Source organism: Emiliania huxleyi (genome assembly GCF_000372725.1).
Source record: "Emiliania huxleyi CCMP1516 chromosome Unknown EMIHUscaffold_179, whole genome shotgun sequence".
Lineage (NCBI taxonomy): Eukaryota > Haptophyta > Isochrysidales > Noelaerhabdaceae > Emiliania > Emiliania huxleyi.
Genome location: NW_005200793.1, coordinates 174379 through 186755, shown reverse-complemented (window position 1 = coordinate 186755; position 12377 = coordinate 174379). Strand labels below are relative to the sequence as shown.

Genomic DNA, 12377 nt, shown 5'->3' with positions numbered 1-12377 from the left:
GGCCGTTCTGACAGCGTTCTGACAGCGTTCTGACAGTGTTCTGACAACGTTCTGACAACGTTCTGACAGCGAAAAATCCTCCCCTCTCTTCACAGCTCAGGGGCTCTGACATTCCCAGTTGCCCCGCTCCTTCCCTCTTCCTGTCTTGAAGTCTCCCTCCGAGCCACGGACGGACTCAATCAACACACACACCCAGCACGTCCTCCCAAGCGCCAAGGCGACACTCTCACGTTGAGGCGTAGGCCCTGTTCTGACACAAACTTGGTCCCGTTCTGACACAAACTTCAACTTTCAACTTCGAGTCCAAGTTTGCTGTTCTGACAATCTGTTCTGACAATTTAAAAAGAAATGGGATCCCAAGCGGGAGCGCCAAGGGGGGAGCGCGCAACCGTCGAGGCAGGAGCAACGCCAAGACCGCCATGATGGCTCGAGGCAGCAAACGCGCTCTTGGGATGGTCTGCTCCGCAGCCAGGAGCCCCGCGACAGAGCCGAAGAAGCCGCGGCCCGGCAGCAGCAGGCCGAAACGCCGCAGCACAAAGCGCAATGCGCGCTGTCTTTGGAAAAATCGACGAAGCCGGCGCAAGTGCAGAGGTGCAAGCAGAGAAGCCCCTTCTCTCGCCGCCCGCAAAGCATTTCCACTGGAAGGCCGGCTTGGTCATCGACGTGGTGCACGTGTTCGCGAACATCTCGTCCGCCGCGCCGCCCTCCTCGGTACGCCGGACCTCCAGCCAAGCCGCTCTCGCCCGCGCCTCACCCCTCAGTCTTGCTTGCGTGCGACCTGCAGGACCTCGCCCTGGCCGCCTTGGCCGACGCGCCGTCCGCCGACCGCAAGGGGGGGGGACCTCCCGGGGGCTCCTCCCACGCCATTTCGCCCGCGCTACCGCCTGCCTCGAGGCCGCCCAGGGCGTCGAGCGCCTCGGCGTGGCGTTGTGCAGCGTGTCGCACGTATGCGCACGCGTAGGAGAGGCTCTGCACGCACTGTTCGCACCGGTTGCCCAGGCGATTGACTTCCAGGGAGCGGTGGAATGCGGCCTCCGATTGTTTGCGGTGCAGCGCGTAGTACCCGATGGCGTCCCCGGCCGAAGTAAAGAGGACCCGCTCCCATATCAGCTTCAGCTGGTTCGACGCGTCGCACGCGTCCTCCCACGTCTGCCGCGCCACGTCGAGCGCTGCCTGTGTCCTGCGCACCGTGGCTACCTTCGCCCTCCAGTTCTCGCGTGCAGCGCATAGGTCCTGGTACGCCGCCCGTTCCTCTGCTCGCGCCGCCTCCACGGTAGTCCTCGCGGGGGCGGCGGGCTCGGGCGGCGACGGCGGTGCTGACGGCGGTGGCCTCTCGTCGCCCGCCGGCCGTCGGAGGGAGTGGCCTCCCAGGGGCCCTCCTGCACCTCCACGCACGCTGCCGCCCGCCTCGGGGGAGCGCGTATTGCTCGTCCCGGCCGACCAGTGGGGTGCGTCCGCCCCGTCCGGTGCGACGTTGGCCACGCGCCCGTCCGCGGCGAAAGTCTCGGCGTCGGCGGTGCCCCGGCTGCTCTTGCCCCAAGTTAAGTGCGCCTTAAGCTGGGAAAAATGGTTGAAATCTCGCGGCTCGCCTCAGCCGCGGCCGCCGAACGGCTGCCTCGTAGGCAGCACCGTGAGCTCGAGCACATTCGCCGATGCGGGGAGCTCGGCCATCACGAGCACGGAGGTGAGAGCGAATGGCGCGGTTCACGCCTCGCACAACAGAGAGAGAGATGCGCTCTGCATGGTGGGACATAAAAGAGAGCGAGTACTTGGGCGAGTAGGCCGTGCGGTCAACGCTGCCGCGCGCGACTTTGCGCGCGAGGCGGCGCAGCTTGAGAACGGCGGTGGGCGAGAAGCCGCCGCCGAACGTCTCGTGGAGCAGCAGGTTGAAGTTGTTGCGCTTGACAAAGATCGCGTCGTGGTAGAAACCGCGATGCGCCTTGACGTAGCCGTGGCCGGTCTTGTGGGAGAAGGGTTGGCCGGGCTGCCCGCGCGCCTTGCAGCCCATGTTCAGGCGGCGGGCCTTCTCCTCGGTGTTGCCAAAGGCGTAGGAGTGGCCAACGGAGGCGGGCGTGCCGCCACTCGAGGCGTTGCCAACGCCCGTCGAGGAGGTCTTGAGGAGGGGCGTCCAGCGATGGAATTTCGTTGACTTCATCGCATCCTCCCGGCCCAGCTCGCATAGACCTTGTACCCCTCGTTGTACCGCCGGGTGAGCTCTGGTTTCTCCTTGTCGTCGTGCACGACCGGCGCGTTGGCCGGGGCGCGCATCGCGTCCGCCCAGGCGGCGAGCTTTGTTTGTCGACTTCAGTGATTTCATGTTGGGTTTCAAAAATCTCGCCGTTGTGCTGGATGGACAACAAAAGCGCGTGGACAGGGTTGCCAGGCCCCAAATGACGTGTGAGTGTGATAGTTGTTTGGTATTGCTAAAAATTTCTCTCTCTCTCTGGATGGACAGCTGCGCGGCTCGCGCGAGCAGACGGCGCACGCCTTACAAGCGGGGTCGTGCAGCTTCTCCATCAGGCCGTCTTCTGTGAGCTCCCCGAGTCCCCGACGGACCGGGCGAAACACGCGTCGCGCGCCGCCCGTGGCAGAAAGAAAGAAAACAGAAAACCAGGGGGGGATGGGAGGACGGCACGCCGCCACCACACAGAGATTTTAAGGAGAGGGGTGGCGGCAAAGAATTGAAAAAAAGCGGAGCCGTGTCCCATCCCTCTCGCGCGCGCTCGGGGGAGGGCGCCCTCTCCATGGCATTGCCGGCTTAGTGTTTTCTTACGAAATCCTGCCATTTCCACGACACGTCGTGCGCCAAGCAGCACCATGGTGAAGCTCTCTCTCGCGCCGCAGCGCGCCGGCGGTTCAGCGCTGGAAGGCGCACGCAGACACGCGGCGGGCGTGATTGCGGCCGCTCTGCTGACTGCTGCGCCGGCGTTTGTCGCGCCGCCTGCCATTGCTGCCACTGACGGCGCTGCGATCGGGTCCTGCCTCATACAGAAGGCGCCCGGCGCGCTTGCGCGGTGCGTGACGGACCCAACCTGCTTGGCCAACCTCGCCTGCATCCAGACCTGCACCAACCGGCCGGATGAGGCCACGTGCCAGATTGCGTGCGGCGACAAGTTTGCGAACGGCGTCACTGAGGCCTTCACAAAGGCGGCCGTCACGGAACAGAAGTGCGTGCCGCAGCGGCAGGACGACGGGTCGTGGCCGGTGCCGGCGGACAGCACGCTCGTGACCAAATTCTCCGCCTCTGACCTCGACGGCGACTGGTACATCTCCGCTGGACTCAACAAGGTGTCTGTGTACTCTGGAATAGCAGCGGCAGCAGCGGCAGCAGCGGCAGCAGCAGCAGCAGCGGCAGCAGCAGCGGCAGCAGCAGCGGCAGCAGCAGCGGCAGCAGCAGCGGCAGCAGCAGCGGCAGCCGCCGCAGCAGCAGCCGCCGCAACAGCCGTAGCAGCAGTCGTAGCAGCAGTCGTAGCAGCAGCAGCAGCAGCAGCAGCAGCAGCAGTAGCAGCAGTCGTAGCAGCAGCAGCAGCAGCAGCAGCAGCAGCAGCAGCAGCAGCAGCAGCAGCAGCAGTCGTAGCAGCAGCAGCAGCAGCAGTAGTCGTAGCAGCGGCGGCGGCGGCGGCGGCGGCAGCATGCCAGCTGAGGCTCAATCGATGGCTTCATCAATTGATTCATCGTCAGGCCTTCGACATCTTCGACTGCCAGCTGCACCGATTCAGCGCGCCGGCGCCCGACCTGCTCGTCGGGAATCTGCAGTGGCGGATCAAGGACCCGGTGGCGGGGCATGGCCAGGACACGCCCAGGACATGTCCGAGACACGCCCATAGGCGGATCAAGGACCCGGTGGCGGGGCATGGCCAGGACACGCCCAGGACATGTCCGAGACACGCCCATAGGCGGATCAAGGACCCGGTGGCGGGGCATGGCCAGGACACGCCCAGGACATGTCCGAGACACGCCCATAGGCGGATCAAGGACCCGGTGGCGGGGCATGGCCAGGACACGCCCAGGACATGTCCGAGACACGTCCATAGGCGGATCAAGGACCCGGTGGCGGGGACGAACTTTGTGACGCGGTACACGGTGCAGACTTTCAAGCAGGACGCCAGCCGCCCCGGTGTCCTGCACAGCCGCGGTTCCAGCACGCGGCCCCTGCGGAAGTGTCCGTCACGCGGTTGAGACTTGTCGCGTAGGCATCCTGTACAACCACGACAACGAGTTCCTGCACTACCAAGATGACTGGTGACAGACGCTGAGACAGACACACCGCCGCGCCGCACACCGCGCCGCACACGCGCGCGCACGCACGCACGGCCCCATCCCGGGCGATCTCGTGTGATCTCGGCTCGCAAGGTACGTGCTCGCGAACCGACGCGCCTACGACGACGCAAAGGGCGAGGGCGGCGACGCCGCGAGTCTACCATGACCGCGTCGGTGACGCAGTTTTGCATCCACGATTAGGCAAGGGCGGCTACGTGGTGGTCTACTACCGCGGCAGCAACGACGCGTGGGACGGCTACGGCGGCGCAGTCATCTACACGCGCGCGAAGCCGAAGCCGCGCCGAGAGGACGCGCCGGAGGTATCAGCCGAGATGAGCCGAGCTGCGCTGGGCGTGTTAGGCGCGAGCCGAAGCTGCGGCAGGAGTACGTGCCGGAGATCAGCGCGGCGCTCGACAAGGTGTGTAGTCGTGGCGGGCAGGCTTACGTACCATACCTCCAGAGTACCGAACCCAGTGTGGGGGTCGTGGGCGGTGTGGTATAGTATCGGGCAGTCTCGGGTCATCTCGGGTCATCTCGGGTGCAATAGGACACGGCAAGTAGCAGAATCTGCACACGCTCATAAGAGGTCTGCGTGCGCCCGAATCGACCGAGACAGAGTCTAGGATGCGCCCTCACACCCCTGCTGGCTAGGTTGGCCTGCGCTGGGCCGACTTTACCGAGACGGACAACTCGTGTAACGCTGCGGAGAGCAGACTCGAGGAGCTCGAGGCCGATTTTGTGCTCGTCGAGTCCAAGGTGGCGAGCTCGGCCGCACCTCGGCGGTTCGGCTGCATCTCGGCGATCTCCCGGCGACACCGATCGGCCACGTCTCGGCTGTACGTCGGCCACATCTCGGCTCTCAACTTCGGCGATTCTCGGCTGCATCTCGGCCACATCTCGGCTGTACCTCGGCTCTCAACTTCGGCGATTCTCGGCCATATCTCGGCCACATCTCGGCTCACACTTCGGCGATTCTCCATCTCGGCCACATCTCGGCTGTACCTCGTCGGAGGTGGCGGGCGGGTTCTCCACCTTCGAGAAGCTTCTCGTCGACGACGTCGTCGGCCTCGAGAAGGAGATCGTCAAGGACGTGGTCGGCATTGAGCGCGAGATTGTCCGAGACGCGAAGCGGGTGCGACATGCCGAGATGGCCCGAGATGGCCCGAGATGGCACCGAGATGACCCGAGATGACCCGAGATGGCCCGAGATGGCCCGAGATGGCCCGAGATGACCCGAGATGACCCGAGATTGTCCGCGACGCGAAGCGGGTGCGAGGATGCACTTCTGGACCGCTCGGAGGAACTCTCCTTGCAGGTGGAGGCCGCCCTCGAGGACGACGTCGCGGCGGTCGAGGCCGAGCTGCAGACAGCAGCACAGAAGGGCATACCGAGTCTCTTCAAGCGACGATAGCTCGAGCTCCCGCCCCGCCGCTGCGCGCGACGACAGTACGCTTCTCCTGTCCCCCCGGCCTCCTGCCTCCGGTCTCCCGCCCCGCTCCCAACTGGATCGTCCGCATGAGGCCCCGGCGGGAGACAGACCGCATCTCTCTCTCATTCGGTTACGCTCCCACCGCGCTGTTCGGTGTATACACATGTCTGGTCAGTACTTCACTCTTCGCACAATATCGAATCGTGCTTCGTTGAAAAATTAAAACTACTGGGGGGCCACTTGGCTCTTTGGGCTCTGGGGGGGGGCGATTTTTACTTGTTTTTTTCGCGCGATTTTTTACTTGTTTTCATGGGATTTCGGCGTACTTGCGGCCATGCTATCACGCCTTGCGACATCCTTTCGGCGCTGCTGACCGTGCCATGCTGCTCAACTGACCGCCTGCATAGCTCGCGGCCTTAGTCTTCGGCATTCAGTGACGACCTGATCGTACGGCCAGTAGGAAGGTGTCCTTCCAGCGCGTGCACGGTGCACGCTTCTGACGCAATGCGCGTCACAAACTGCCTCGGATTGGCTGCTGGCACTCTCGAGGCTATGCCTACACAGCCTCGCGCGCATGGGCAGTCAAGAGGGACCATGCACCTTCTCAGGACAGCGCCGGTGCCTCTCTCTTGGACCGGCAAACGTGGTGGTCTCGTGTCACCGATGTGGGACCAGTGCGGCATCGCGCCATCGACAGCTCTGAACTGCGCCTCACCACTGACCGGGAAGGCCGCCAAGTGGGTCAGCACCGGTCGCACATTGTGGCAGCAGTCAGCAGTGCATGTCTGATAGCTAGAGCAGCAGCGTCAGGGTCGCAGGGTCGGATAAAATTTTCTTCGCTCCGCGAATTCACACAGTCTCACACCCATGCTGGCTAGGTTGGCCTGCGCTGGGCCGAGACGGACAACTCGTGTAACGCTGCGGAGAGCAGACTCGAGGAGCTCGAGGCCGATTTTGTGCTCGTCGAGTCCAAGGTGGCGAGCTCGGCCGCATCTCGGCGGTTCGGCTGCATCTCACCTCACGTCGCTTGACAGTTGACTGACCGCGCTGCTGGCTCTGCAGAGCGCACAGCCACGGAGAGATTCGTGCGATTTATACAGGAGTTTTTGTTCACACGGTTGAGCTAATATGAGCGCGGACACAGATCGAATGACACACCCCGACAGGACTTACACACGTTAATCCTAGCTCTTAGTTTCGCCCGCGGGCGCCCCGCGGCCCGCGCGGCCCGCGCACTCCGAGCACACGCCGACCACCCTCCGGTCTCGGCATCAGGAGATGGTGCACATACTCTCCTGCGGGTGGACGGGGATAGGTTTGCAGCGGGATAGGCTTGCAGCCTCATTCCAATAGAGGATAGCCATGCCAAGGCTCTTCTCGCTCTTCTTGGCGTCCACGCTCATGTGCCTGTCCTTGGGGCGGAAGCCGACCGGGATCGCAAGCTTGACCAGCGCCCCAGCGAAGGTACCCTCGACATCAGTCTGGTTCACGCGCAGGAGCTTCATAGTGTCCGCCAGGTTCTTCTCGCGCTCTGCCTTCGACAAGCCGTCGCACTTGTTGCTCACGAAGATCCAGTTCGGCTTATACTTCTCGTACTGGAGCCAGCTCATCATGTCCTGGATCGCCCGGGTTGCTTGCTCGGAGAGTCGATTTGTGCCGTCCGTCACGACAATGACCTTGTGCACGTTTACCACGTTGTGCTTTAGCTTCGTCTTGATCGTTGCCATCACCTGCTCCTGCGTCATGTGCGTGTCGCAGAAGCCGATGGTGTCGATGATGTTGATGCACTTGTCGCTGAAGAGCGAAACTCCGGTGTACTTGCTGGCGTCCAACTCCTTAACCAGCGGGTGGCTCATGTTCAGCACCCCTCTGAAAAAGTGGATGTCCTGGGTGACGGACTCCATGCTCGAGCTCGACTCCGACACGTCGCAGTTGAAGAGCACGTTGATCAGGTGCGACTTGCCGCTGCCGGTGGGCCCCGTCACGACGATGTTGATGTCGTTCTCCATCATCTCTGGCGTCAACGACGACAAGGGCTCCTTGCCATGCATCTGCACAAAGAGCGGCGGCATCGGCTTGTGCTCCGACGAGTCCTTCACCACAGTCATCTCGCCGTCGGAGTTCTCACCGTCCTCCTCAGTGGTGCACGCGGCGCACGTCTTCTCGCAGTACACCGGGCGGAGCGACGCCTCGCGGGCGACGTTCAGCTCCTCGGGAAGGACGTTGTAGCTCTCGCGCAGGCGTCGCTGCGCCGATGACTGGCGCGCCTTGCCCATGAAGCCCTCGACAAACTCCTCGGCAATCACCTTCTTATAGAAGTCGGAATGCTCTAGAGTCTGCACACTCTGCCAGGTGCCCGCGACGATGTAGCGCATCATGTGCTCGCTGTTGCGGAGGATGAGGGAGAAGTTGGTCGCGCCGCACACGTTCTTCATTCGCTGGAGAATGGAAGGCGTCACCGACACCTTTTGGTCGACAAGGTGCTGCTCGTTCGCGAGTGGCTTCTCCGTGAAGATCGCTGCGCAGACGAGCGGCTCGGCAAACACTTGGCCGTAGGCACCGAATGTAAAGTACATCGGCAACGCCTTGTGCGGGCCCTCAGTCAAGGTTGACACTTGGCAGACGGGTAGGTTGCCCTCATCTGTCAACTCGTCCGGCGCTAGCGTCGCCTTGACCGCCGCCAAGTCAACGTTGAGCAACTCAGCGACCTGCTTCACCGTCATTCCACCCGCGACCATCGCCTTTGCTGCCTTATCGTGACCTGGTGGCAGTGGCTCGACAGCCTTCATCAAGGTTCGGGGCAGGGCCGCCTCGGTCATGGCAAGGTCCTGAAGCGCCTCGATCGCCTCTTTGACCGTGGTGGACTTCTTGTCGCTGCAGCCAGGGAACTTGAAGTGCAGTGGCATCTCGATGACGAGGAGGTTATCGAGCAGCTTTAGGAGCAACAAGGCATCCGCCAGCTGTCCAGCCTCGCAGAAGGAGTTCAGCTTGGACGCGACATGTGCGACGGTGAGCTCGGCGGACAGATAGTAGAGGGAAAACTTTGCGTCGAGACCGCCCGGAAACGACTGGTCCGATGGCAGCTTGATGTCGACGAGTGTGAGGCTCATCTCGCCCGCCGCCCCCATCAGGTCCACCAACGGCAGTGTCTCCGCGCTCCGCATGTCGGAGATCTTGAGCGAGTGCTCTCCCGTCGACCGAGCGTGCTCGAGCTGCACCCACGACAGGGGAACATCGGTTTTGCGCTGGAAGCCCTTGACTTCGGCCAGCACTTGTGCGGGCGCTGCGAAAACCCTGTGCGACTGCTCGCGGTTCATCGCCTGCGCCGAGCGCTCGAGGGCATGTTCGAGCCGTTCCGCGCCGACAAGCGGCGACTCGCACGCGCGTATCAGCACGTGCAGCAGCTGCAGCTTCATCTGGAAAGTCGTGTCTTTGGACTTGAGGACGAGCTCGAAGAGGGTGTCGTTCTCCTCCAGGTTCCAGAAGCCAAACGCGAGAGGATACACGCGAGACGGTTTGAGCAGGTGCTTGGATGCGAAGCAGTATCGCTGCGCAAATGCAGCCTCTTCTGCCGTCGCATCGGTCGTGCTGGCATCGTCGTTTTCTCTCGCCTCGTTGGCCACCACGCCAGCGCCTCCGCCTGTGATGCTGAACGCAGCGAACGCAGCCAGGCGTGCGCTATTAGCGGCGAACATGACACCCGGAGCCGCTGCAGCAAGGGGAATACCCGTACTGACAACGACACCTATCGTGCCTGCTAGCGCCGCCTTGGCGCCGAGAAATTGGCAACCGGAGAAGACCCAGGACAGGCCAGCGCACGCTCCCAAGCGTGTGTCCATCCCACCCTCAAGCTCAGCAATGATTTGCGGTGTCAGAAGGCCTTTGCGGCCGTCTTTGATGGCGCACAGAGCATGCTGCGCGACCGCGACCGAGCCGATCTTGCCAGCCTCCATCGGCGTCACACCTTGGCTCTCCGATCGACCGCTTTTCGGCTCTTTTTCTCGCTTTTTCTTTTTTTAGTGATTGTAGCTTTAGCTCTTACGAACATTCCCGGAGGAGGACTGCTGACGGGGTTTGCGATGAGGAGCGATCCGAACGTGGTATTCGGGTGATCAGATCACTACCGCCGAAACGCAAGAGCACTGCGACGCATCGGGCTCATGCTAGCATCCACCTCGCGAGCCGACCGTCTGGCTCAGTTTGTGTTTGTTCTGGCTCAGCGAGGCTGCTGCGGAGCACTCGCCGGCCGACTTTTTCTATCTTTTTATGAAACCAAGCGCCGGAGATCCCGGCGGATCCTACTCTTGTGAGGCTGTTAAAGCACGCCCACGCCCAGCGGGATTGCCCCCGAAGGCAAGGGGCGTCTGATTCACAGCTGTGGACTCGACACGGGAAAAGAGAACCCAGCGCTCCAGCTGGTTTGCAAGGTGCGACGCTGTACGACGCTCGGCAGGAGGCGCGCCCTCTGCGATGACTTCGAGCGCAACCACTGGAGCGCCTCTCAAACTCGTCGCTCAGGCCGCATTTCACGTATACGACACCACGGCACCGCTCTTTCAACCGCGAGAGGGCTCGCTTGATCCCATATCCGATGGGACGCTCTCGGACGTCAAGGTCCGCATGCAAGTGCATCGCATATCCGTGATCCCCGCCGACAAGCCGACATTTGTCGCAGCGATTCGCGGGTCGTATTATTTGGAAAACTGGCTGGCCAACGCGCAGGCCAAACTGGTGCTGGCCGATCAGAGAATCGTGCCCTCGCAGGGCGCCGATCCTCCGCCCATGGTGCATCTCGCGTGGCAGAAGATTGCGTTGCGGCTGTCGACGATGCTCGAGGCCGCGCTGAAGGATGCGCACGATGCGCGCCTTTACTGCGTGGGCCACTCGCTCGGCGGCGCCCTGAGTGTGCTTCTCGCTCTTGCGTGGCAGCAGATCGCCCCGACCTGCGAGGTGCACGCAATGACGTGGGGAGCACCGATGGTGGGCAACGACGCCTTCAACGAGGTGTGCAAGGGATGCTTCGCGTCGGACGACGGCGTGCTACGCGCCGTCCAGTTTGTCAACAGCTTCGACGTGGTGCCCAAGGTGCCGTCGAAGGTCCTCGGCTTTTCGCCCTTTGTGGACGCTCAAGTCAAGATCGACACGGCAGAGTCACGCAGCCTTCTCGGGCCAGCTGCCGCCGCGCCTGCTTTCATCAGGCAGTTTCTCGGTGGGCGCAATAAGGCGGCGGTGGCAAAGGCCGGCGACATTGCAACGAATCTGCTGGCACGCATGCATGGGTGCGATCTCTACTTCCATCTGACGCTTTGCCACCTCGGCGAGAGATCGACGACTCAGATGGTTCATTCCAGCGAGCAGGCCGGCATCGCGAATGTGGCGAATGCAACTCGAGCAGCAGGATTTGTGTACGAGTGCATTCCACTCCAAAGTGAGGCCGTCGTGGCCGCTGCCACCCGCTCGGCGAGTACGACGGTGGTGCAGCACCGGGTGCAACACCAGGTGCAGAGTGTCGCCCTATCGCTCAAAAACATCGCTGTCAGTGCCGTCGGCACCGGGCTCGTGCTATACGGCCTGTATACGGTGAAGCGTGAGATGAACGCTCTGCGTGTGGAGGTCAACGAGGGCTTGCAGCAGCTGCAGACCTCGCTGCGGCAGCTGGACGAGAAGGTGGGCGAAGGCGTCGAGCAGATCTTCACGGAGATGAAGGAGCTGAAGGAGAGCCTGAGCGAGGACCGGATCAGGGACCTGCATGGGGACGTGCTGGGCAGCCTCGCTGCGCTTCGGCTCCTTACTAGCAGCTCAACGGACTATGAGTGGGCGTCGCAGAAGACGGCTTATCTGACCAGCTTGATGAAGCTGCTCGAGCACATCAATTCGAGCCTGCTACCGAAGCAGCACCCGCTGCTCCAGAGCTCGTGCTTCACGCTCGTGACTGCCCACGTCATCGCTCTCGACTGGCTGCTCAAAATGGAGCGCAATGCCGAGTGTAGCAGCCTGCTCGGAGCGACGGTCGATTTGTGCGAGCTAGTGGGCAAGCTGGTGGCACAGCAGGCGTTCGTTTTGGTCCTCGAGCAGGACGGCTCTTTGGATGACTATTTACTCCGCTCGGTGGTTGCAGTCCGGCAGGCATTCGCGATTGCTACCTCTGAGGTGCACCTGGCGAACGACCGCGACCAGCACAGGCTACGCACGCTCGCGCGCTTCCTGGAGGAGCCGTCGCGTGAGTCGAGGGTTGCGGTGCAACTGCAGGCCGCCGCTCTGCAGCCGTTTGATCCGCGCATCAAGCTGATGGCAGCCACCGCTGTACTGAAGGATGGAGGAAGCTTGTCGTTATCCCCCACTAACTGCGCCTCGGTCCCGGCACTGACAGCAGTGAGTGCCCTGTCCGGCCTCACGGGCGCGGAAGCGAAGCCAGCGTTGGAGCTGCTGCTACAGGTTGAGTGCTCAGATGCGGACTTCGCCTCGTGGGCGGAGGCATTTGCGGAGTGGCTCGAGGGTCTCGAAGGCATTGATGATAGCTCCCTGGCAGTGTTGGCTTGCCAGGTGCTCGGGAGGTTCGCAGTGCTGCCCTCCCTGGGGGAGCAGATTTACGTTCGCATCCAGACCTGCGCGCGCCTCACTCTTGAGGCTTTTGCGGCTCAGCCAGACGCGAGGTCAGCAGCGCAGCTTGTGCTGGCCAGCGTGGGCC

General features: G+C 62.7%; 3 protein-coding genes across 3 annotated transcripts; 1 reads left to right on the top strand and 2 right to left on the bottom strand.

Moving 5' to 3' along the window:
• Positions 1–226: 226 nt before the first annotated feature.
• EMIHUDRAFT_232216 (hypothetical protein) lies at positions 227–1671 on the bottom strand (the record flags this gene model as incomplete). The annotated part of the gene is made up of 5 exons (XM_005783633.1): positions 227–245; positions 390–554; positions 640–766; positions 843–1551; positions 1630–1671. 5 exons carry the CDS (start codon positions 1669–1671, stop codon positions 227–229), a joined length of 1062 nt encoding a protein of 353 aa, XP_005783690.1.
• A 1063-nt stretch (positions 1672–2734) lies between these two features.
• Positions 2735–5919, top strand: EMIHUDRAFT_365129 (hypothetical protein). Its single transcript, XM_005783632.1, has 11 exons — positions 2735–2769; positions 2805–3288; positions 3682–3777; positions 4054–4125; positions 4202–4242; positions 4354–4394; positions 4462–4540; positions 4621–4678; positions 4912–5016; positions 5273–5392; positions 5576–5919. Exons 2-11 carry the CDS (start codon positions 2818–2820, stop codon positions 5669–5671), a joined length of 1179 nt encoding a protein of 392 aa, XP_005783689.1. The 5' UTR covers positions 2735–2769; positions 2805–2817; the 3' UTR covers positions 5672–5919.
• Positions 5920–6800: 881 nt separating this feature from the next.
• Positions 6801–7444, bottom strand: EMIHUDRAFT_365126 (hypothetical protein). The gene has a single exon (XM_005783631.1). It carries the CDS (start codon positions 7432–7434, stop codon positions 6961–6963), a length of 474 nt encoding a protein of 157 aa, XP_005783688.1. The 5' UTR covers positions 7435–7444; the 3' UTR covers positions 6801–6960.
• Positions 7445–12377: the final 4933 nt, after the last annotated feature.

Coding starts and splice junctions, on each gene's coding strand:
- EMIHUDRAFT_365129 (XM_005783632.1), top strand. CDS start 2,818: ATGGTGAAGCTCTCTCTCGCGCCGCAGCGCGCCGGCGGTTCAGCGCTG. Junction 3,289..3,681: donor TCTCCGCTGGACTCAACAAG/GTGTCTGTGTAC, acceptor ATTCATCGTCAG/GCCTTCGACATCTTCGACTG. Junction 5,017..5,272: donor TTGTGCTCGTCGAGTCCAAG/GTGGCGAGCTCG, acceptor ACCTCGTCGGAG/GTGGCGGGCGGGTTCTCCAC.
- EMIHUDRAFT_365126 (XM_005783631.1), bottom strand. CDS start 7,434: ATGACGCAGGAGCAGGTGATGGCAACGATCAAGACGAAGCTAAAGCAC.